The sequence below is a fragment of the Rhipicephalus sanguineus genome, chromosome 10, assembly GCF_013339695.2.
Source record: "Rhipicephalus sanguineus isolate Rsan-2018 chromosome 10, BIME_Rsan_1.4, whole genome shotgun sequence".
NCBI classification, from domain to species: domain Eukaryota; kingdom Metazoa; phylum Arthropoda; class Arachnida; order Ixodida; family Ixodidae; genus Rhipicephalus; species Rhipicephalus sanguineus.
The window spans coordinates 116,667,413-116,693,629 of record NC_051185.1 but is presented as its reverse complement, the minus strand read 5'-3'; the positions used below and the strand labels follow the sequence as shown (position 1 = coordinate 116,693,629).

General features: G+C 45.6%; 1 protein-coding gene across 1 annotated transcript in view; it reads right to left on the bottom strand.

The window, feature by feature from the left end:
- The window catches only part of LOC119406679 (hemicentin-1), a 63,485-nt gene that overhangs the window by 10,267 nt on the left and 27,001 nt on the right, over window positions 1-26,217 (bottom strand). The window contains exons 2-3 of the mRNA XM_037673409.2: window positions 1,096-1,206; window positions 222-428 (exon numbers count right to left, since the gene is read on the bottom strand). Coding sequence (XP_037529337.2) covers window positions 222-428; window positions 1,096-1,206 — 318 coding nt within the window. The remainder of the gene's footprint in view (window positions 1-221; window positions 429-1,095; window positions 1,207-26,217) is intronic.

Sequence of the window (26,217 nt, the reverse complement as noted above, 5' to 3'; positions counted from 1 at the left end):
CCTTTCTCTACCAGGCTCTACTCACTGCACTAGGCTTCCCTTTCACCCACTTAGCTTTAACCATGCTCTCCCTCTCGTCAGGTTTCGCCCTTGCAGCCGGGCTGGAAAGGGCGAACGACGGATCCCCCGGGATTTACCTGGGCCTTAAACGAGCTCCGCTGTTAAATTTATACAAGTAATTAAATTCAGGCATTTCGATTGTGCGGTTCGTACGTACTTACGGAACATGTCGACAAGCGCAGAGCTTTCCATCGGAAGAGTGACGTTACTGGTTGCCACGCAGCTGATGTTCGAGAACAGATCTTCGCGGAATAGAGAGCCGAGGTCTAGGTGGGTCTCCCGGCCGCCGCTAGTCGTCGCTACAGTAGCTACCGGCGAGCTCAGTGGCTGGCCGTTTCGCCTCCAGGTGAGCTTCAGTTCGGGATCGGCTGCGCAAGCAAAAGCCGTGATAATCACAAATTTTTTGAAGAAGCTAACATGAGCGTTTTTGCATTATGCGCGCTTTATTATTTGAGAGGCAGTGAAGTGTTGAAGCAAGCCCGTGTTAGGTCGCTGTATTTTAACGAGACGAGCGGAGTACCTTCGATAACGTTTTTCTGAGTTGCGTAGATAGAACGCCGTTTAGGAAGTGCCAGTTCTTTCTTTCACCACCATCGCTGAAGAAGATAGGAAGGAAACTTCATCAGAGAAGAACTTCATTTACGGAAAACATCAGACTCGGGGAGTGCCTCTCACAGAATAGTTATCGCCAACGTGAGTGCGTACAAGGTAGCCAACTGGAGGCAACCACTGGTTAACCTGCTTCTCCAAAATCTCGGATACGGTATTACGACGAAGTCCACTTGACGAGTGGAGGGTAAGAAATTCACTCCATCAATTAAATCTTGAAACTCGACATGTGAACTTGTGCGCTAGGATCGCGAATGAAGTTGCAGGCGTAATGCTAAGGAAAATCGCCGTCTTGATGTAGTGAAGCGATCGTAAACAGACCCGTCGTGCGCTGTTGTAATAGCGTCGCCGCCTTGTTTTTAAAAAATAAAAAGGCTGATGATTACGAGGTTGTTGTTTATTAAACAAGCGATTTGGTCTTCACACCTGCAGGCACGGCGCAAGTCAACCGTACGGTGTCGCCCTCAGCGTAAGGCCCCGCTGTCATGCGCAGTAGGTTGCCTTGGGAGTCCCTTATCACAGGAGGCTGCTGGGGAACTGCATGTAAATATAAAGGCGAGAGAGAAAGAACAAAGTCATTGCATGTGGGCATAGCCGAAAAGATGAATGACATTGTTCAAAGATAAACATAACTGCCTCTTAATGGGCATTATTATTGTTCAGTCACAACTCCTCCACCTCCTCGACATTTCGCTTTTATCAAAATGCAAATATTACGGCTATATCGACCCTGCGTCCTTCGGATCGACCTCCAAGCGCCGTAACCACCGAGTCGCCGCTGTGGTAGTGCTAGATATAACCAGAGAAAGAAGCCTTTTTCGCCTATTTTCCTTCCTACAGCAAGCCCTTTATCGGAGACCTGATTAAGAGTGTAGTTACACGATGATTACGTGAAGGCCAGTGAGATTGATTTCAGGTGGCGTAGTCGTGTAACCATGCACTAATATGTTGTCTAAAAAAAGGTTATTACTCAAAACTCATCCGAATGCCCCCACTGCGTCATGCCGCATAATCAAGTCGCAGTTTTAGTAAGCAGGACAAACAATACAGGGTGTTTCAAGAAATGTGTCCAACCTTCTCAAAAAATCAGGAACATGAGATATTTGACTGCTGCCTTCAGAATTGGTTTTTCTGTAGTGGCAGGGATTTCAAGATGGTTAAAGAAATTATTTGGCACTGTAATTAAAAAAGTTTAATTAATCAACTTTTTAAATAGCGAAGTTAGGTGGTTGTGTCCAATGGGAGAATTGAAGTTCTTCATGCCAGAAACAAAACCCAACTTAGAGATTTCGAAAAAGTGGCTTCTTGTAATAACTACGAAGTAATGAAATTCAACCAAATTCAATGGCGAAACCTAAACAAAAACATGAAAGAACGCAACTGCCATATTCTTCTGAGACGTTCAAAATGAGTGAATGGCTTTTTCTGTAGCGCTAGGCATCTTAAGATGTTAGAGACATGACTTGAGACAGTAATTAAAAAAGTTAAATCAATTAACTTTTTAATTAGTGGAGTTAGGTGACTGTGTAAAATTGGGGAATTGAAGTTCTTCATGCCAGAAACCTATCCCAACATTGAGATTTCGAAAAAAGCGGCATCTAGCAATAATTACGAAGTAATGAAATTCAGAGGAATTCGATGGCTTTCGCTGTTGAAAGCCGTTGCATTTGGTTGAATTTCATTACGCCACAACAATTACTAGAGGACGCTTTTTCGAAAACTCAAAGCTTGGATGGATTCCTCGCATGAAGAACTTCAATTCTCCCATTTAACACAATCACCTAACTCCACTAATTAAAAGTTAATTATTGTAACTTTCTTAATTAATGTTCTGAATGATGTCCCTAACTACCTTAAGATTCCTGTCGCAACAGAAAAAGCAATTCTGAAAGCCCCGAGCAAATGTCGCATTTTCCTGATTTTTAGGAAGGTTGGACACATTTCTTGAAACACCCTGTATATTTTTTAATGTTTCAGTCTCAGTAACTGCAGCAGTCATGAACGAATCCATATATTTCATACCGCAAGTGGTCTCAACATGACTATAGAAACAAGTGGACGCCCCGCCACGGTGGTCTAGTGGTTATGGCGCTCGACTGCTGACCCGAAGGTCGCGGGATCGAATCCCGGCCGCGGCGGCTGCATTTTCGATGGAGGCGAAAATGTTTGAGGCCCGTGTACTTAGATTTAGGTGCACGTTAAAGAACCCCAGGTGGTCGAAATTTCCGGAGCCCTCCACTACGGCGTCTCTCATAATCATATGGTGGTTTTGGGACGTTAAACCCCAGATATTATTATTATTATTAAACAAGTGGACGGGCAACAATTATGGCAATACCCACAAAACAAAGATATGAAAGCTGATACAATTTTTAGCAGACACTGGAAACGATGCCACGTGCCGCCGGTTCCAAACATACGCCTTTTCTTCTAAATTATTTTCTTCGCTTCCTGGGTAAAAATTTGCCGTTCAGGTCCCGTGAAGTAAGTGGTTGGACGAGTTAAGAAAATGAGATGTGGCAAACTGAAATGAAAAATTAGAGAATACGGTTCCATGCTTCAATGAAGGCTTCCTGGGAACCGCGCCACAAAAAGAGAATACGGTCCCATGCTTCAGTGAAAGCTTTACGGGAACCGCGTCACAAAATAGAGAATACGGTCCCATGATTCAATGAAAGTTTTCCGGGAACCGTGTCACAAAACAAGCACTTTTTTTAAATATACGGCTGTTTCATCGCCCGAGAAGCAGCTGTAAACACGTGTCTTTGATCGAGAGAAAGAACGAAAAATGTTTAGCGCTGAAAATGGCACAGGTTTGATGTACGATCTCCCTGTTGTCTGGGGCGCTAGCTGCCTACGCATCTTGCAAATTACGTGGTTTCGGGGAGTATAATAAGTGTGTGGTGCTCCTGCGTCCATCTTTTCTTTGGCAAGTGGATAAAGAATGCCATGTGTTCAGCCCGCTTCGAAGCGTAGCAGTTGCACGCGACTGCCAGTCCAGCGCGCTCCACTAATGTACCGTAATTACGGGGTTTTACATGCGGAACCACAGTGCGATTATCAATCACGCCGTGGCGGGAGATACCGGATCAATTTTGACCACCTTGGGTTCTTTACCGTGCTGCTAAATCCAAGTACACCGACGTTTTTGCATTTGGACCCCATCGAAATGCGGCCGCAGTGGCTGGGTATCGAACCCGCGTCCTCGACGTTAGCCGCGTGACACCTTACCTGCTAAACTACGATCACAGGCGAGCAACTGCACAGTTAGGCTCATTTCGCGTAAGTTCAACAAAGTGAAGCACATTCGAAAAAATATTCATAATAATGTTCGATTGCGCGAAATACATATGTGGAGTTCTTCAATCACTTCTGGGAATAAAATTATTGTCATTTGTGTTTTTTAGACTAATTGCCCTCTGTTTGCTGACGTTAGCACGCTATTGAAGTTGCTACTGCTGACTGTTTTGTACAAAGGTAGCTGTGGGCTTACGTCAAGCTGCCTCTACGGACAATAGCTTTTACCTACAGCTGTCCACCAATGTAATGATGAAAATAAACATTATTATTATTATTATTATTATTATTATTATTATTATTATTATTATTATTATTATTATTATTATTGTTATTATTATGCCCTTCCGAAAATTGTACACCGCGCTATGTCTTCCTCAACTGGAGTATGCGTCCGTGATATGGAATGGCATTGCTCAATCCAGCGGTAACACCATTGAACGAGTCCAGAAAAAATTCCTTAGCATATATAACCATCGCTTTGCTAAAAAATCTCGTTCAAATACTGCTGAATTATTATCATTGCCATCACTTCACTGCCGACGAAATCGTTCTGATCTCTTGTTTCTTTACAAGCTAGTCCACGGTATCATATCCTGCCCTGTACTTCTCAATTGTGTTAATTTTCGAATTCCGCGTAAGTTAACCAGAGAGAACAGACCGTTTCATGTACCCGCCTGCTTCTTCCAACACTCTACCGTTCACAGAATACAAAGTCTCTATAATGTTAATTTTCTTGATCTTGACATTTTTCATAGTCCACAATCATTGTTTTTATCCGAGCTTTGTACTGTTTTGACATAGTATGGCACAATGTACAAAGTCTTCCCTTCTCCGTCTTTCCGCATAGTTGTATATATGCAATCTAATTTTTCATTCCCGTTCAATATTTCTCGTGTTGTCTTATTTTACTCCTCCCCTTTTGTGTTCATTTCTCTTTGTCTACGTGTATTTGCTCTTTTTATTTCTGAAGACTGTCTGTATTGTATAGTTTATTTTTATTGTTTTTTTTTGCGTGCGCCTGCACAAAGACCTTACGGTTGTTCCTGGGCACGTTAAATAAATGATTGATTGATTGATTGATTGATTATTATTATTATTACTATTATTACTATTATTATTATTATTATTATTGTTATTATTATTATTATTATTATTACAGCGGAGATGTTAGAACCTCGCTACGTTTCTCATGTCATCGTGCGCAGCTTCGCCTAGCGAGTGTGCGCCACAGAAATTGGGCAAGCTGCACTATTCACCTCCGGCAGACAAAAAATGAAGAGGCTGTCTAGGCACGCGCAAGCTCCTCGTCCCATACAATGTACCAAATGCCAGTGATATTGACACAGTGCTATTGTTAGTCTCGAACCAATAAACCAATAAAGAAAAATGAAATTGAAACTGCACCAGAGATTGAAGACCTGAATGACCCGATGCAGCTTGTCAATACCTTGAACATCGGGAGCCGAACGATGAGGCAGTGGGAATGCTGCGTTCGTGCGAATACCAAGCATCGAAGAGCTTCGCTTGAACAATCAAGACGAAGATTACACTTCATTACAGGCAAAGCATAATGTATACAAGACTTCAGCTGCCTAGTTTGCAAGGCTAAAAGAACACCCCATTGACACGATTTACAAAGGTATCCCGATGCGTTTGACAAGGTGTCCGAAGATGAATTTACAATCACCGTTCTAAATGTCATACAGCTTGGCAAACATTATGCAGACGGAACACGATGACGTCTTCCTGTGTCTAACCGAGACACGGTGTGGTTTGGCACTACTTTACTGGCCTTCCACCAGCTCCGCCGGCCTTTGGTGTTTGCAATAGCAGAAGCACGCATAATTTTTGTAATCAATATTATTATTGTTATCGTTATTATTAATTAGTGTACTCTACGTGAAAGCTAACGTCCTTGAGCATTATATCTTCCTCGAGTGAAGCTTGATGCCCCTGTAAGTGTAATATACCACCACGTTCATTTCTTTATTTAGTTGTTCGTCTCTTTGTTTATTCACTTACTTATGCGTTGTGGTATTGAAGTCCTTTTACAAAATATCTTTTTAACACCGACGCAGTACGCCGGTGCAAACAGACGTCCGAGTAAAAACACGATCTCGATACCTTCCGTAGATGCCGTTCAAATTTTACAAAACGGCCATTTTTAAAAGCAGGTCGCTCCCAGGCCTTATGCAAAATATTCCAACGAAAAACAAAACGTAAATAAACCAAAGCACTTTATTATAGGCACTCTAGCTGAACTCTAGCTCTAGCTCAAATCGTAAAAACATCGTGGGTGGTAAAGCTTTCAAAGCTGCAGGAAGGCTTCTTGGCGTACGCGTAATATTCAGCACCTGTTACGGATTCGGCACGTGGCGATGCTTATGTGCAAATGAGTCGCCATCAAATTGCCCCCCTGTTCGATTTAGACGACGGCGGGCGGCATTCCTTCGTGAGAAACTTTGAGGTAAAGACGTCGCAGACATGCTCGAATAATTTCGACTTCGCTGTTACGACGACGATCGGTGGCCGTGGTTGTCGCTCGCGCACGCGCTCGCCAGTAGCCACCCCTGCCTGATAAAGAGCCTTTCGCAAGGCAACGTCTGACCCTTTCTTCACGTACAACACCCCTATTTCAAGTGGTGGAGGAGGCGGGGTTCCCATCAACCAGGAATTTCGCAATCGGACGCTACCATCGCCTTTCACCATGATTGCTCCTGGCCCTTCGCAAACTGCCGCAACCACGACAGTCTTCTGTACTGGTGTGCCTCGGCAACGCGACCCACCCGTTTTTCGCGGCAACGACGAACACGACGTGGAGGATTGGATCGTCGAGTACGAAATAGTAAGCGCTTCCAACAAACCGGACGACTGCGACAACCTCACGAACGTGCGCTTTTACCTCGCTTATGTGGCCAGCCTCTGGTTTAAAAACCATGAAGGTGAAATCACCAACTGGTCGACCTTTATGACAACCATCGCCACGGTCTTCGGTCGTCCCGCCGTGCGCCGGCTTCGCGCGGAACAGCGTCTGCGTAATCGAGTCCAGCGCAGGGACGAGACCTTTACAAGCTACATCGAAGATGTCTTTGTCTCTTTGTTAGCGCGTCGACCCATCTCTCGCCGAAATAGACAAAATCAAGCACATCATGAAAGGAGTGGACGACGATACGGTCCAGATGCTCGACGCTCGGAAACCTCAGACTGTCACCGACGTGGTCCAACTCTGTCAGTCGTAAGACGAGTTGCGAAAGCAGCGCGTCTCGACGCGCCGTGCAGCCGAAGATACAGCTGAGGTTTCCGCCCTTGTCAACGACGTCGCCGCTGATTATACCGCTTTACTGCCACATATAAAGCAGTTTATCCGTGAAGAAGTTGCACGTCAACTTTCCCTTGTCACCCGAACACCTGAGCCAGTGACATCATTAGACCCACGTCTACGCCAGGTCATTGAGACACAAGTAGTGCAGGCAATCCCGCCATCGCCGCCTAGCACTACACTGCAGAAGAACCGACATTTGGACGAGTTGGATTGCGTTAAACACGATGAGCGGTTTTCAGCGCAAACGACGAATACACAGAGAAGAAGGGGCGCTGGTGTTCGTGTTCCTTCTCTGTGTATTCGTCGTTTGCGCTGAAAACCACTCATCATGTTTACCACTACACCGCTGACGTACGCTGCCGTCGTTTCCAGACCACCGGCCCCAACTGTTCCTGGCACCAACCGGGGCCCCGGGTACTTCTACACTACGACGCCGCCCACACGTATGGTACCCCACCCTACATCGCCCACCGGATCTTCTGCCGTTATGCGGACAGTGTACATATATATACAGATGGTTCCACAAACATCCAGTGTTCGTCCGGTGCGGTGGTTGTCCCAGCAAGAGCTATTGCCATCAGCTTTAGGACCGACCACTCCACGACGTCGACAGCTGCGGAACTAGCTGCTCTGCGCGCTGCACTTTGTTTGGTTAATCGGGAACCACCTCAACATTGGTCTATCTTCAGCGACTCAAAGGCAGCCCTACAATCTGTGCTATCTGCTCTGCGTCGCGGGCCATATGAACAGCTCGTATTTGAAATTCGAGGTCTTCTCCACACTTCATATGAGAAAGGGCACCACGTGACGTTTCAATGGCTGCCAAGTCACTGCGGCGTTATAGGGAACGAACAGGCCGATAATGCCGCTCGGACAGCTCATGAAAGCACACAGGAAGATACCATCCCACTTTCAAGGTCTGACGCTGCCAGCAGTCTTCGAGGCCTTGCACAGGAGATCACGCTCGCTCTATGGTGCCCACTAAGCAGCCAAACCAACCGGACCAATCGTCAACGCCACCTGTCCTCTTTGATGCATATCTGTATGCCAACTGGTCTCCGCCGAAGAGAGGCCACACTGCTTTATCGCTTGTGGCTAGGGGTGGCATTTACGAAATCCTATTCCTTTCGAATTGGAATGGCCGACAACGCTCTCTGCGATGCCTGTCGTTGCGAGGAGACGCTACACCACGTCCTGTGCGACTGTCCGGTATATAATGCTCAGAGACAGTCATTGGCGTCCGTTCTAGCGCGCCTTGATAGTAGACCAATGTCTGTTCAAAGAATACTTGCATGTTGTCAACAGAAGACATCACAACTGAAGGCGACGAAGGCACTACTGAGGTTTTTGAGAGCGACGAACTTGGCCAAGCGCCTGTGACAGAAATATCGCGTACCACGCAGAAGTGACCAACTACCACGCAAGAGTGACCGACTGTTTCTATGTGTGCTATGCTACCACGCAAGAGTGACCGACTGATTCTATGTGTGCTGTGTCATGTGCTATCTATCTATCTTTCTCTCTCTCTCTCTCTCTCTCTTTCCTCTCCTTTAAATCTCCCCCACCCTGTCCCCATGTGTAGGGTAGCAAACCGGTTGTCCTATACTGGTTAACCTCCCTGCCTTTCCTTCTCTACTATTTCTTCTCTCTTCTGCCGTTAGCCCATGGCGTACCTTCGACAATCGGCCCATATGTTTTTGCGTGAGGTTTTGTGGGGCACATAGCACGCTACTGTCGCCGTCGCAACCTCCAGTCTCAAGACCGTGGGAATTCCATAAATCAAGCTGCTCAGTTTCCCCCACGACCTTCTTCTCCTCTCGCCGACTCATTTTCGCCACGACGACCTTTCGACCCCCGCCGGTCGTCACCGCCCCGTCGCCGATCCGTTTCCCCGATGCATCGCCGCCCCAGTCCCGCACGAGTAGAAAACTGACAGCCGCAGTTCCGGAGGCAAGAACTGCGTTGTCGTCGAACTCTTCAAGACCTCCTCTCTATCCGCCCAACGAAATCAATATAGAAGTAGAAGGTGTCGCCGTACGTGCACTTGTCGACACATGCGCTGTCGTTTCTGTAATTAGTAAAAACTGTGCCGCAATTTGAGAAAAGTCACAACGCCGCTTACCAATCTTGCCCTGCGTACGGCGACCTCGCATTACATATCACCGACGGCTCAGTGCACAGTTTGGTATGCCGTCAAGTTTGTCGTTGTTCCCGGCTCATCCTACGACGTCATACTAGGATGGGATTTCCTTTCTACCGATCAGATCCTCGTAGACTGCGCTCGTGCTGAATTGACATTGACGACTGCGTGCTCCGACCTCGACGACCGCAGTGCGCCTAAAGTATTTGCCGCAGCCGACGTCCACGTCGCGCCTTTGTCTGCCTTTCTAGTGCCTGTGTTTTCGCCTGCTGCCACTAATTCGACCCTACTGTTTCAACCACCTATAGCTAGTGCGCGCCATCGAACCTTCCTCCTCCCATTTGCCATCATCGACTTTTCCAATGGTTCCGCGGCACTTTACGCGTGCAACGTCTCTGCTTGCCCGTATATCCTACTACATGGCGAGTGTCTGGGGACCCTCGAGACCTTGGATTGCATTTTCGAAGAACCAATGCTTCCAGACAAGCCATCACTACCGACTTGTGCCATTACACCTGAAACTGACACCGAAGTTTCTATAGATCTGGTCCGCAAATCTATCGACTTCCACCTCACGCCTGGGCAGCAGGAACAGCTGGTCAAGCTCCTCCAGCGTTTTCGAGCCTCCTTCGACCACGACCAGCCTTCCTTACGTCGAGCGTCAGCTGTTGTTCACCATATTGATACCGGTCAACAGGCACCAATGCGACAGCGCCCATACCGTGTGTCAACTGTCCAACGCCGTGTCATCAGTGACCAGGTCGATGACATGCTCAAACGTGGCATAGTCCAACCATCCAGCAGTCCCTGGGCCTCTCCAGTAGTGCTGGTGAAGAAGAAGGACGGATCCATCAGATTCTGCGTGGACTACCGGCGTCTCAACCGAATAACCTGCAAGGATGTCTATCCTCTGCCGCGCATCGACGATGCCTTAGACTGCCTACAGGGAGCAGAATTCTTCTCTTCCTTAGATCTGCGCTCTGCATACTGGCAGGTAGCCATGGCGGAGGCCGATCGCGAAAAAAAACAGCTTTCGTCACTCCCGACGGGCTCTACGAATTCACAGTCATGCCCTTTGGCCTGTGCAACGCGCCAGCTACATTCGAGCGAATGATGGACACGATCCTTCGAGGCCTCAAGTGGAATAGTTGCCTTTGTTACTTAGACGACATTGTCGTCTTTTCAACCGATTTTTCGACCCATTTAACCCGCCTCGAGCAAGTTCTCGCTTGCCTCTCCGCTGCTGGACTGCAACTGAACTTGAAGTGCCACTTCGCCGCTCGAGAGCTTACGATCCTAGGCCACGTGGTTTCGAAGGACGGTAGGGTAGCTGTTTGGGCTTGTTGGTTTGGCATGACACAGGTTGAAAGCGCAAAAGACGAAGACAGAGAAGAGGCTTGACACGCACACGAGCGCTGACTTACAACAGTATTTTATTCGGAACCAGGCAACCACATATATAGCACAGAAGCCGTGACACATCACGTGTGCGCTGTCGGCACAAAATTCATCTCCCGACGCAAGAAACATAACTCTTTCCTAGAAAGAGCAATAGACGGTTGTGATACACATGCGTCACCTAATCTGTCAATTAACTCCGCCTCAATAATCTCGCGGGTTAGCCTATTTCTATTTCTACTCACAACTGAACACTCGTCGTAAGACGGGTCACACGTGGTCATAACAGCGCAAGATCTACAGTGTGCATCTAAAAACCCCCCTCTCATCTCGGATACGTTGTAACGATGCTCCCGGAGCCTATCATTAAGGCATCGTCCACTTTGGCCAACATAATAGCTGCCACAAGTCAAAGGCAGTTGATAAACTGTGCCTTTTGCGCAGTCAACGAAAGAATTTTTGTGCTTCTTATCACACTCACTATTCTTGGGGGCACACACGCTAGTCAACCTGCACAAAGATCGCAGTTTATCTGGAGCAGAAAAAACAACTCTAACGTTTGCACGTTCACCGATACGTTTTAGACGGTGTGAAAAACCGTGAATGTACGGAATAACTGCTAGTTTACTTTTTGAAGGCGGAGAAATGGTTCTCTTCGGTGCCATTTGGTTCAGAAGGCCTTCAGCAACGCTAACGAGTACATGCGAGGGATACCCCGCATCCCTGAGGCGAAGAACCTGCTCATAGAAACTGTCACTCACGAGCTCGGGGGAAGACCTACGCAAAGCATTGGGCAGACATAACTTCGCAATACCCCTTTTTACCAGCTTCGAGTGTGCCGAGGCATACGGGAGCAACGGTTTATTCGCGCGCGGCTCAAAATTCCAGTAAACACGTTGGTCGCATAACAAAGGATTGATGTGAAGAAAGCGTAAGCGTCTGTTAGATGGTAACTCATGAGTTAAAACTAGGGGTGATAATCCATGACGAAAAAAGGTAAGTGCGCTAGTTGCTAGCGTCTCGAATCCGCCAGAATTGCAATCAAGAAAAATTAAAAAGTCATCCACATACCGGAAAGTTCTTGTGATGCTAAAGTCATGAAGGCGACCACTAAGGTTTCTGTCCAGTTCAGCTAAAAACAAATCGCTTAAAATAGGGGCAATGCAGGAGCCAATGCATATCCCTTCTTTCTGTATGTATCGCTGGTCTCCCCACTGAATAAAGGTAGACAAAAGGTAAAACTGGAGCAATTCGCCGGTTCCGAATAAAATACTGTTGTAAGTCAGCGCTCGTGTGTGTGTCAAGCCTCTTCTCTATCTTCGTCTTTTGCGCTTTCAACCTGTGTCGAAGGACGGCATTCTCCCTGACCCAGCCAAACTTACAGCCGTTTCGGCGTTTCCAAAACCGACTACCATGAAACAGCTCCGAAGCTTCATTAGTCTGTTCTTATTTCCGGCGCTTCGTTCGCAATTTCGCGACCATCATCGCTCGTTTGACCATGCTCCTCGCCGGCTCTAGTGATCTTTCAGCGTGGTCTCCCCCTTGTGACAATGCTTTCAACGAACTGCGCCGCCTCCTTATGTGGCCGCCTATTCTGCGACACTATGACCCATCCGCAGCCAGAGAGATCCACACAGACGCTAGCGGTGTCGGGCTGGGCGCTATTCTTGCGCAGCGGAAAGACGGTTTCCAAGAATACGTCATTGCCTACGCAATCCGAACTCTTAGTAAAGCCGAAAGCAACTATTCTGTCACCGAAAAGGAGTGCCTCGCCATTATTTGGGCGATAGATAAAATTCGGCTTTACGTGTATGGACGCCCTTTTGACATCGTGACTGACCACCACGCCCTTTGCTGGTTGTCGTCACTAAAGCATCCAAGGGGTTGCCTCGCCCGATGGGCGTTACGCCTACAGGAGTACGATATCCGCGTGGTGTATCGCTCCGGCCGCAAACATTCGGACGCAGACGCCCTCTCCCGTTCGCCCCTTTCGTCTGACCCTGCCGGCTGCACAAATCCTCTCTGTAATACCACTGCCCTCACCATCGCCGACATGCCGTCCGAGCAGCACAAGGACCCGTGGCTTGCCTCCATTCTGGACATCCTGGCTGGTCGGACCGCTTCTCCATCTACTCACACGTTGCGTCGTCAAGTCGAGCACTTCACCACTCGCGATGACGTGCTTTACCGACGAAACTACACTCCCGGTGGCCGTCAGTGGCTACTCGTCATTCCACGTCACCTGCGGTCTGAAATTTGTTCCACGTTCCATGATGACCCCCAATGTGGCCACGTAGGTTTTCTAAAGACGTATTCTCGGATGAATAAAACGCGCGAAAGAACGAGGACGAACAGAAGAAACAACAGACCACAGCGCTGACTCGCAACTAAAACTTTATTTCACAAGGAACAGAATAAATAGCATCTGGGAAAGGATATCAAAAGACCATCACGTATGCATAAGGCGACAAAAGTAGCAACAACAACAAAATAACCTACGTGAGTGATTAGTCATGAACATGAGGGAAGTTATCTCTGAGATAAGACATTTCAGCCTGTGACAAGGCTACCGAAGGTTGGCTGACGCATATGTGACTTTCCAATGACATGTAAAAAGCTTCCATTATTTCTCGTGTGCGCTGATCGCTGTGCCTGTGCAAAACTTCCGTCCTATCAAAACTGGGATTACAACCACTTTTGCGACAATGAAGAGCGAAATGAGAACCAGTGCCGTTTTTAACATTTCGCGCATGCTCTTGGATCCTAATGTTTATGCATCGACTAGTTTGCCCTATGTAAAGCTTACCGCCGGAACATGGAATTTTATATACAACGTTAGTTTGACAATCTACAATTTTTTTCTTATGTTTGACCGCGCACCTTAGCCGTTTGTCACTTTTTTCTCCATTTAACTTTCTGTGCACGGCTGGACATACCTGTCGCAAATTGTGGCCAACACTGAAAACAACGTCAACATGGTACCGATTTGCCACATTTTTAATTCCGTGTGATAACCTATGCACATAAGGAATCACTGCTAAATTCTTTCTTGTGGTAGCGCGATTACCATCAGCTGTTCTGTTCGGTCTAGCTTTTACTGTTTTCGCCACTTTTTCACAAGCTCTCGTGATAACCCAAGTGGGGTATTCTGCTTCTTGTAGTCTGGACACCTGTCTTGCAAAACTTTGTTGCATCAAGTGGTGACATAATTTAAACAAAGAAGACTGAATGCATGCAACGCTGATACCTGCTGCTGCTGCCGTTACTGTTGTTCCTGCTTGTTACTCTGGGTGTTATAGCAATGGCTGCCGGGGAAGGAGATACTTGCTTATCATGTTATCAAGATTTTCACGACAATGAATCAGTCATGAAGTGTGCTGACTGCCTTCAAAACTACCATTTTGGGAAATGTGCCGGGATAACTGAACGCGTGTACAAGGGTAAAAATGAAGATGTGAGGAAGGAACTGAAATGTCCCGCATGTCGTATATCTGCGTCTCGCGGCTATTCTAGCACCGATAAACAGTCTGCAGCGCAGCTGACAGTTCTCAGCCAGCAACTGAGTGAAATAACCAAGAACCTGGCCATACTTATGTAGTGTTCCTACTTAAAATAACGGAACAGCATTAAAGCTTCAGTATGGAACTGGCGTCCATCTTAATCCGCTTTATTTTTAACTTCATCCTCCTTTTCTTTCCTACCCCGGCTCTCGTGCTTCTTCATCTTCTGTCCAAAGGCTCATACCGCTTCACCCTTCCCGCTTTCTTTTAATTACCCCTCCTGGGGTAATACTTGAAGACATTCCCAATTGAAGCACATTCAACAGATCCACGTTCACCAGTGTACCAGACAGTCTTCAAAATTCCGTTCTGGGTGGCTGTCTTGGTCACAGAGTAAGGCCCGTAAAATTTGGCACTGGAATCTCTTATTCCTTTTCTCACTAGTACGAGGTCGGTGACTTGAATGTCTGGCATGTCTGCTCGATGCCTCTTGTCGAAATTCTTTTTCATTCGTTTTCGGTACCTCTCCTCCTGGGATTTTTGTTGCCTCTCCTCGACAATCTTGAGGTTTTCCAAGAGTCGCAACTCACGGTCTGCCTGCAGAATAGGGGTCTCTCCTGTAGAAGCGTACTGTGGACTGCACCCCAAGCCACTTGTGTAGGATCGGTTATGATGTTTTACGGCTGCTTCTAAAGAACATTTCCATCCACCAGGAAAACTATCGTACATCTTGATGTACTGTTTCACGTCCCGTATGGCACGTTCTGCAAGCCCATTCGCCGCAGGATGGTATGGCGCACAGAACTTGATCGATACATTGTGATCTCGAGCCCATCTTGCTAGCTTTTCACTCTTGAACGCGGGGCCGTTATCGCATACGATTGTCCGCGTAGTTCTAAACATGTCTCTTTCGAGAAGGGTTATGACGCTATTTGCATCTTCTTTTCCTGCTCGTGCCGCGACCATCTTGGTGCATTCATCTATGGCCAGCAGAAAAGCTTGCGTTTTTCTGACTCCTTCCCGTTTCTTGTTAAGTTCGGCGAAATCCAGGTGAACTACTTCAAAAGGCACGTTCGAGTGGCAAGGTAGTATCATGGTGTCCGTAGGCTGTTTATACTTGACTTTGTGTACTTGACACACATGGCATGAACGAACGTACTGACTGACGTCTTTCTTCATGTGAGGCCACGTAAACCTCTTGACCAACTTGTTGTAGGTACGCCAAAAGCCGTCGTGTCCTCCAGATTCTGGGCTATCGTGGTACAAGTAAAGCACTTTGGAAACAAGAGTTGGTGGGACTTGATACCGACCTTCAGTAAAAACCAGTTGTTCTGAGCCTTCCCACAGCTTCACTTCATTGATTTCTTCAGATTTTTCTGTGTTGTTTTGTACCATCAATCTTGATAGAGCATCTGCATCGGTTAAAAGCGGTCCTGGTCGGTGCGAGATGGTGAAGTCAAATTGCTGCAAGTAATTCACCCATCTGGCGATACGCCCTTTAGTTTGGGTCATATTCAAGAGATGAGTGAGTGCCTGGTGATCGGTGAACAAAGTGAACTTCGTACCTTCCAGGTACGTGCGGAAGTAGTCAACGGCCTTCAGAACCGCCAGTGCTTCCTTTTCCGTAGTAGTGTAGTTTGTTTCAGACGGCTTGAAAGTGTAACTGTAGTAACCTACTACGTGTCGCTTTTCCCGGCCAGATGCTTCAATACATTTTTGATACAACACTGCACCAGTCCCATAATATGAGGCGTCAGTGTTCAATTCAAAGGGTAAAGTGAAGTCTGGTATGCGCAGAACTGGGTCAGAAGAAATTCTGTGCACCAAGTCACGGTAGACTCTCTCACATTCGTCACTCCATTCAAAGGGAACTTCTTTCTGCGTTAAGCGCGTGAGGCATCTAGTTTTGACAGCAAAGTCCTTTATGAAAGATCGGAAATGTCCTGCCAATCCCAAAAACACACGCAGTGAATGGACGTCATATGGTTTCTTCAACTGGGAGATCTTCTCGACGGACTCTTGTTTTGTGCTTTTGGTGTTCCCATCGAAGACTCTTCCAAGAAACACAACTTTTTGTTGAAAGAATGCACTCTTCTTAAAATTAACCTTGAGATGTGCCAAGCTCAAGGCGTTTAACACCTGAGACAGATGGTCCTGATGCTCAGCCTCTGTTTTGGAGAAGACTATAATGTCGTCTATGTACACATTACAAAAAACACCAAGGAATGGCTTTAGGACGTCGTTCATGATCTTCTGGAACCACGCTGGCGAGTTTTTCCAACCGAAAGGAAGCCGGTTGTATTCGTAGAGATCGAATGGCGTGATAAAAGCGGTGTACATTTTTGTTTCTTCGGTTAGTGGGATCTGCCAGAAACCTTTGCATAAATCGATGCGGGAAAAATGTCGGCAACCCCCGGTCTCATCTATAATTGTGTCGATCTTCGGCATAGGAAATGGTATGAGTTCTGTCTGACGATTGAGAACCCTGTAGTCGGTGCATAATCTGAAGGTTCCGTCTTCTTTCGGTGCGATCGTTATGGGAGAAGCGAAGGGTGATACCGAAGGTCGTATGATATCAGCATCTAGCATCTCCTGCAACTCTTTCTTGAGCCACATCTTTCGCTCCCTTGACATATTGTAAGGTGCTTTTCGGATGACGGTCTTGTCAGCGAGTTCGAAAGGAACCTTGTGGGACTTCATCGCCTGAGGATAGCTTCCTATGCATACAAGTTCAGGGTAGGTCGTTGCGATATCCTCCGCGCACTTGACAACTCGTAGATTATCTTGTCTACCCTGATTTGTCTCGTTCCTTGCAACTCCTTCGACTAGAACCACATCGTCCCAGTACACGTTGATCTTTAGTTTCTTTATATCTGGTCTTGATAGCAAAAAGTCGTACGTCACCCCCTCTATCACCAACACTTCGCTCTCTATTTCCTGACCCTGGAACTCGATGTTTACAAAGGCCCACTGATCATGCAACGTTACTTTTCCATCATAGCCTTGTACTCGTAGGATTCTTCCACTATGCAAGCGACTTGCATCCACCAGCTTGGCATTTATAATGGACACAGAAGCACCGCTGTCTACCAGAGCCATCATATGTTTGTTTCCTACTTTGACGGGAATGTGAAGTAGGCTAGAGCAACTTAAATAAACAGTCTCATTTGGAGTCATCGGGTGGGACTGATCACCCTCGTTTATTAGTTTTTTTCTGTCGAATACTCCTGAGCTTCAGTGTCGATATTATTCACTCGACCTCTTGGAACACGCCAGGGCAAGTTATCTGTGCTACTTGCGAGGTGGCTCGGTTCTCGCTGAGCGCGGCTTGACCAGTCCGCTTTACTCCGACTGAAACAGCTGCTTGACTCGGCGGTTATGCTTGTTTCCGAAGCTGATGGTATGTTCTGAAGACACGCGAGGAGGTCATCTAGAGTCTTTGGTGACAGTATTTGCACTTGCTTCAACACGTTAGTGTGCAATCCATGCATTATTAAGGCAACTACGGCCGTAGATGGAAGCAAAGGCTCCGCCAGCTTTAAAAGACGGCGTTTCTCAAAGAAGTACTCGACAAGGCAGCTTTGCTCAGACTTGAAATTAAGCGCCGTGTTCCATCTTTCTACTGGATTGCTTCGGAATGCAGTCAAAAACTTTTTCCTCCACTGGCTCCAAGAGTCGTCACTGTCTTCCAGAATGCATGTTTCATACCACTTTCGCGCAACACCTCTCAAGTAAACGCGTATGTACACGCATGTGTACAAACGCGCATGTACTTACAACAAAAGTAGACGACCTGTCTGTTCTAAAACAAACTGTAGCAAACATTGAAAAGTCAGCGCAGTACATTTCAGAAAAGCATGATCAGTTGCTTGAAGTATCTACAAGACATGAGAAGGACATTCAGAGCCTTCGAAATAGAGTCGATGCTGTCGAAAAGAGCCAAGAAAAACAAGAAATAACCAAATTAAAGCAAGAATTGAACGATTTGCAGCAGTATAGCCGACGCCACAACTTGGAGGTCCATGGCTTGCCCCACAGCGAAAACGAGAACCTTCTTGAAAAACTGAACAACCTTGCTCAACGACTTGGCTTACCACTCTTGAGCGAGAATAACTCAGAAACATTTCATCGTCTTCCGCTCGGCAAAAACAAAGACAAAGTGCCAGTTACACTAATACGCTTTCATGCGTTGGCTACCAAGGATGCCTGGCTTGCAAAACGTGGTAGTCTGAAACACCTTGGAGACGACATTCGGTTTTTTCCCAACCTGACGGCCCTGAACAAAAAATTGCTGTGGCTTGCTAAAGAAAAAGCAAGGGAAGCAAACTATCGCTTCGTGTGGTCTTCCAAGGGCAGGATCTTTGCAAGAAAAGAACCTAACGCCCGTGCGATAAGGATCGCGTCAGAAGACGATGTAGCTAAGATCTCGTGAACTGCTGCCAAGAGCAGCAAGAAGTGACTGTAATCTTCAGCAGCCATGACGTCGTACTTTGATGCAGACCTCTTTAATAATCTAATAAGCAACGGTAGTCACTCTCCAAATCGAACCCTTTCCCTATACCATTTAAACGCGCAAAGCCTTAAAAACAAAGCAGAGGAATGGGAGGCAGATATGCAAATATTAAAATACTGCTTTGACATCATTGGCTTCTCAGAGACGTGGTTTGGATCCAATATGGATGTCAGGCATCTTCCTGGTTACAACAACATTTCTATGCTCCGTGAAAATAAACGGGGAGGTGGTGTGGCCCTGTATATAAAAGCAAACCTGCTTTATGACATTGTTCATGAGTTTACTGTTATCAATGATGCCTATGAAGCAATTTGTGTTGTTACTAACAAGGTCTCTGTTCTTTTATTATATCGTCCTCCTCAAAGTAAGGTAGAAACATTTTTTGAATTTGTTGAGTCTTTTTTGGAATTTGCTGCTCTCAACAAATGCAATGTGATAATATTTGGTGATCTAAATATAGATTTACTTGCAACCAGCAATGTTAAAATAAATCTGACTGAGATAATGTCGTCTTATGGGTGTGAAAATGTCGTTAATAAACCCACAAGGGTTACTAAACAATCTACCACATTGCTTGATGTCTGTTTTACAAGTTTTAATCCGGAAAACATAGTGTCTGGTGTGTTTTCGTCGGGATTGAGTGACCACTTGCCATTTTTTGCTCTGTTCGCCTTAAAAAAACAAGTATCAAAATCTAATTACACACGTCGGATAATAAATTCCACTAGCGTTACTAACTTCTGTTCTTTAATGAGTGAAACTAGCTGGGATGAATTGTACCGCGAATCTGATCCATCAAAAGCCTATGATATCTTTATTGAAAAAATCAGTGAGAACTATAATTATGCTTTTCCACATGTTATGGTTAAGAAGCACAGAAAAGCTAGAAAAGAGTGGATCACACCGTCATTATTCCAACGCATTAAAGAAAAAGACTTCATGTTCGCTCGTTTCTTGAAAACAAGGAATCACGCAGATTTATTCGCGTTTAAAAAGTATAGGAACAAATTAAGCTTAGACCTAAAAAAGGCAAAAAATGCATATTATCAAAATAAGATTTCCCCGCTAATTAATAACCCTAAACGGCTTTGGGGTGCTGTTAACAAAATTATAGGAATTGAACGACCACGTATACCTACTGAACTACACATAAATGGAACAGCCATCTCTGGCACGACGCTTGCAAATCAGTTTAATATGCATTTTTTGACATCAGGTGCTTTTCTTGGCCCCAAGATAGCATCATCTTCTAAACCTGCTATTTCCTACATTCCCACAGCGTACATGGATTCTATGTTTTTAACACCTACCTCAGATGAAGAGATAGCATCTACCGTGCTCGCACTGAAAGACACCTGCTCGCCCGGTTACGATGAAATCAGCGTTTCGCCGATTAAAGCTGCTATCTGTGACATCTCTGGCCCACTAACTTATATCTGCAACAGAATGTTGCAGACTGGCTTTTTCGCTGATAAAATGAAGGTTGCGCGTGTTACTGTCATTCATAAAGGTGGCAGTAAAAATGACCTCAATAATTATCGACCAATATCGGTACTGCCGCTTTTTTCAAAAATTGCAGAGCGGATTATTTATAAACGATTGTACGATTTTATTCAAGTTAAAAAGATTATTTCGAAACACCAGTATGGCTTTCAATCTGGAAAATCGGTGGAATCTGCTCTACTGCAGGTAAAAGAAAAGATACTTAGTAATTTCTAACAGCGATATTTTACAGTGGGAATTTTTCTTGACTTTCGAAAAGCGTTTGATTCGATCAAACACCAAATCTTGTTTCATAAGCTAACGACATATGGTATCCGTGGACTGGCCCTAACATTATTAAAGAGTTACCTCGAAGGCAGAATGCAATATACACAGCTTCATGAATTAAAGTCAGACTTAGGTAACATAAACTTTGGGGTCCCACAAGGATCTATTTTGGGTCCTTTGCTCTTTCTTTTATATATTAATGATATCGCTAACATTTCGTTTACTCCCGCCATTGCTATGTACGCCGATGACACTAACGTTTTCTTTTCTGGTCCAGATCTACGTTTATTAGAGCAGCGTGCTAATATTTGGCTAAACGAACTTCATACCTGGCTTAATGTGAACGAAATAAACGTAAAGAAAACACAGTACGTAATATTTCGTCCAAAAAATAAACCACTTCTTCATAACTTAAAATTGAGTATCAACAGCAATATAATAACGCCAGTCAACTCTTGCCGATTCTTGGGAGTCGCTTTTAGGTTTGACCTCAGCTGGTCCGAGCATATAAATTATGTTCTTGCTAAGCTGTCTAGGTCTCTTGGTATGTTATACAGGCTAAAATATTTATTGCCGTTGCGTGTTAGAAAACAATTGTACTTCGCTTTTATTCATTCCCACCTAACATAGTGTCACCTAGTATGGGGTACGTGCAACAAGACGGATGCTGAACGTGTTTCCTCTCTACAAAAAAGGAGCCTAAAAATGATTTCTTCCCATCCTCCCCCATCAACTGACTCACTGTATAAAACTCTCAACGTACCACCATTTTCAGAGTTACATAAGCTTTCTTTGGCAACAATGATTTTCCGCGAATTCAAACACGATCGTACCATGTTCTCAGACAAATATCTAACAGACAAGTGGCATATGACCTTCGCACTATTTCATTGACGGGATCAAGACCAAGAACTAATTATGGTACTAAAACTATAGATTATCAGATTATTTCTTTGTTGAATGCATACCCATCCCTAATCGAATTGGCCAATAAGAACTCAAGTATGTCTCGTTTTAAAAAACAAGTAAAGCTACTTTTCCTGCCTCCTTGAAATACACAATTATTTTGCTATGAACGTGAAAATTATGTAATTTTGCATATTGTATAACTTTATAAAATTGTTAAACCTGAACAATGTAAACTTTGTATAATTTTTGTCCCATGCGTTTTTACTGTTCATATTGTTTATATAAGCTGTGCAATGAGCATTGTATTTATTTTCTCTGAACTGGCTCCTGCTGTCCGACGTGTAAGTCCGGGGTGAAGGCCTCGTCAGGAGACATACGAGTCTCCTTTTGCCTTGCCTCGTGGACATATTTCATGTTATGTAACTATGTCCGAAATAAATTGATATTGAAATTGAAATTGAAATTGAAATCTGAGGTACGACGAGCGGGACAATGTTTGTGGACGTGACGTTTCAAGCCAAGTGAGCGTGGTAACTTGTTCCATTGTTCTGTGTTGAGCTTGAGGAGGTATCTTCGTATAGTCAACAATGATCTCGAATCCGGGAACATGGACGTGTGCGTCGAAGGCGCAATAGGTAACGGAAACGCTACTGAAATACCTAAGCTCAGCATAACCGTGCGGCCGCCTGTAGAATTGATGTGCCCCTCAAAGTCTGTGCGTGATTCTGTTCATCTGCATCTTATCATCTGTCTCTCTTGTATTTCAAGAAGCCTGGTCCCCGATTGTATAACTTAATGCATTACCAAGTGTGAAGAAGGTATTCGCCTTCAAGTTCCGGCTTAACATGCTGCCGAACTTTCTAAATATATTTACGACGCTGGGAGCCTTTAGAAATTCTGCCGACCACAAGCGATGTCATTGAGGTGATGATTTGCAGTGATTTCAATTGGGCAGAAAATCGCAAAGCTCCTACTGAAAGCTCATCGATACTAAATGAGCTAAAAGTCTCATACGGTGTATGGACAAGATTGAAACGCCAGTTCTGCCATTCCGGTTTATCAGTATTTCAAGAAATACTTTTCATATTCTTGCAATGTTTGCCACAGTAATTGATGGGGCTGTGTTTTAAAGCAAGTCGCCTTGTTCTAATGTATATGTTGGCTCCAGCTACAGTAGCTCAAGTACGGCCGTCTAAGGGGTAGTAGCGTAGAGGGCATTACTACAGTCTGCATAAGAATGCGCCTAGCGTTTGTGTAAGCAATTTATGAGTATTTAGTTTATAAGCATCTCTAGCGCTTGCGTGTACCGGTTCAATAAACTTTCCTCTGTGGGCAGGTTGTAGTACTCTAATTCATCCGTAATTTTTTCAAAGAACAACACGCAGTGAATGCGCGTCGTTCGTGAAAACATACTTGATTCATTGTTGTACGGCGTTTCTTTTTTAAACTATAGTGTTTTTAGAGCGGCCGGCTGCGGCGGTAGCATTTGAAATGGTCACGAAAATGCCGCAGGCAGGTGTACTTAGGTTAACTGCATGTTAAAGAACCACAGGAGGTCGAAACTTGTGCAGATCCCCCCCCCTCCCACTACGACATGCCTCATAATAATATTTTAATTTTTGCAAGTAAAAACCACAGAAATTATCATTTTTAGAGCGGAGCTAAAAATTGCACACCATCTCGATTTTTTTGGCGTCCGTCTAGGTGCCAAAAAACAAACAAACCCGGATGACCTATTCAGCGTGAGCGATGACGCCACCTAATGATGTCATCATGAAGTCACAGAACACCAGGACTAGTGACGTAACCATTTAGTCATCGTGACGTCAAACGATGATGTCACATGATGACGTCATCACGCGCCACCATTTATCGGTCAAAGGTGGGCTGATCCCGGCGGCAGTGCAACACCAAAAGAGGTTCAGAAAGCTCCAGGGAGCGGTGCGCTCTTCGAACGTGTTTCGCCGCGTCAGTCGAGCCTAGGCGCTAACTCCGCGCGATCGTGCGTGGTAAGTATGGGTCGATCGCGCTTTGTAAGAGCGCCCGATGAGCAGGGCGCTTCTGAGGGACGGCGACGAGGGCAGAGGCGGGAGTGTGCCCGTCAGCTCCGCTCTTCACCTAACCTCACAGAATGAAGTGGCTCTAACTTAGTCAAATTGAACAGAGGTGCGACAAATTTGGAGTATTTCTTTTCTTTTTTATACATTTTTCTTCTAATCGTCGGTATTGCGCTCATTCTTCGTATTTTTTCTGTTTTAAGAAACCCAAGTTAATTGCGGCGGCAAAAAGTACAAATTTGAGGTGGGTAAGTTTATCCGGTGAAATAAAATCATAACAGCTTCGTTTTCGGCGTTGCCACTTGTGCAACAATATCGGCGCATTCCAGACTATCAGAAGAAGCGATGAAAACGACATGGTGAATTTGTGTCGCAGGACCCGTTTAAGCTTTTCGTTTGTCCGTTTCCGGCGAACCGAAAGTATCATCCTCATGAACGGCCTCTACCGTATATGGCATCTCGCACCGCCCAGCACCTAGCACATCTGCGCCTGGCGCGTGCAACGCAGTAAAACTCGGCCGGCGCGGGCTCTCTTCGTCCTCTTCTTGATCTTCTGCATCGCTCCCAGAACGCGCAGCGTCGATTTGTCCGGCGTGGAATGTAATAACACGGATGGGCGAGTGAACGAGCACAGAGAGCGAGAAAAAGAGAGAGAGAAAGAAAGAAAGAGATAACAGGAAAGAGAAAGAGAGAAATGAAGAGAAAGAAAGGGGATAAACACACAAAATGATACAGGGCATAGAAATAACTTGACAGGGAAAAAGACATAGAAACAAACACACACAAAGAGAGTATAAGAAACAGAGAGAGACAGAAATAGAAAGAAAGAGAAAAAGAAACAGAAAAATAGATAGAGAGAGAGAAATAAAGGAAAGGAAAAGAAAGAAAGAGCGAGCACGAGAAAGAAATAGAAACAGAAACAAAGAAATATAAAGAAGCAGAGATAAAAAAGACATAGACAACATAGAGGGAAAGAGAAATAAAAAGAGGAAGATAGCAAGAGAAAAACAAAGATAAACAAGGAAGGCCGCCCATTTCCGCTGTTCTTTCAGGCTTGCCACCACTAGTGCGAAACTGCCTTTTTTTTTCTTCTTAGTCAATGTACTCATCCTCCCCGCACCACTCCGATAGGTTTCTGCACCTAACGTGGTTTTGCATTGCCTCAAAAATCGGAGGCATCGCGAGCTTTCTGCGCCTCATCTGGTTCTGCACTGTCTCCGTGATCGGCCCACCTTTGACCTACGGAAGACGTCATGTGATGACGTCATCATGTGACGTCATGTTATGTAACGTCGTAGGGACGTCATAATAACGCCACAAATAATGGCGACCCATAATGTCATCACTGCGCCATATGACGACGTCATCCCGTGATGATCTTTTGCATTATTCGTGTTGACGCCGACGGTCAATTTTTGCGTTTCATGAGGTACCCACCTTATCAAACATCCGTGGTCCTTAAGCGCGGCCCTACAAAGGCAGAGTATATAGTGAGAAATGCGTTGCTGGGAATTTGAACACGAAATATGGCATCGTCACTCCGATTATACGGTGATGGAGGCATATTCAACTAAAGGGTTTGCTATGTTTGCGGAGAAGGTAAAGAAACGCAATATTTTGGATTTTAGCGATCTGACTATAAGCAAGCATTTTTTTTCAGAAAGTCGCAAAGCTTTCCAGAACAATAATGGTGGTTACACTCTATAACAAGTACAGCATCTCGGGCTGACTTCCGGCTCCAGCAGCACCTACCACGGCCGGTCTAGAGGCGCGCGCTCACTCCTTCCCTTACGGCCTGAGCAGCCGCTGGGAGTACAATGGAACTTTTTCTATACAGTCACGACGGCGCGCTCCGCGTGAGGGCGTCGCGAGCCAACCGCCCAAAGCGCGTTTCGCCGCATGCACTTCGTGTTGTAAACCAGCTGTGCCCGGCCAATTTCTCGTGCTAATTACTTCTTTCGGTTGTAGCAAGCGGCGAAGGAAGTACAGGTGCGTGTGGCGACAGTGTGCCTTTCTCGGCACTCGGCCATAGAAGACGCACACGCAGCGCTACTAGCAACAACAATATTTTTTAAGGCCCGACCACCTTATATTCGATGGAGCCGAAAATGCCTGAGGCCCGTGTGCTTAGATTGCTGCGGCTGCAAAATTAATTTTCAGGCTACATTAAGCGCATCCAGGATTCTTCTGTCGCCGCTGGCGTTGGAAACTTTACAGACAAGACGCACACTGCCCTGCTTTTCACCACGAAGTCCACAGTGCAGACAGTCCGATTTCTTCTGAGAAAAGGAGTAAACTATGTGCTCACGAATAAATTTAAGAGTGATCTTATAGAGGCGTTGTTTGGAAAATTGAGGGCAATGTGCGGGGGCAATGACGCGCTAGACGCAAGAGCCGTCGTAGCTGCTTTGACCCACATTGTCAAGGAAAAGGCGCTACCTTGAAAAGACATGGGCATTCGCGACGAAAACATTGAAGAAGCGGCGGTGTCTATTCCGGAAGATGTTATTGAGGAACTTGAAGCTCTGCGAGAACCTCCTCGCAAACCACCAATCTCTGTTGCCTATTCAGGCTTGGTGTATGTAGGTGGTTACATTGCCAAACTCATCACTGATGTCGGTTCCGAAACATGCGCCGTG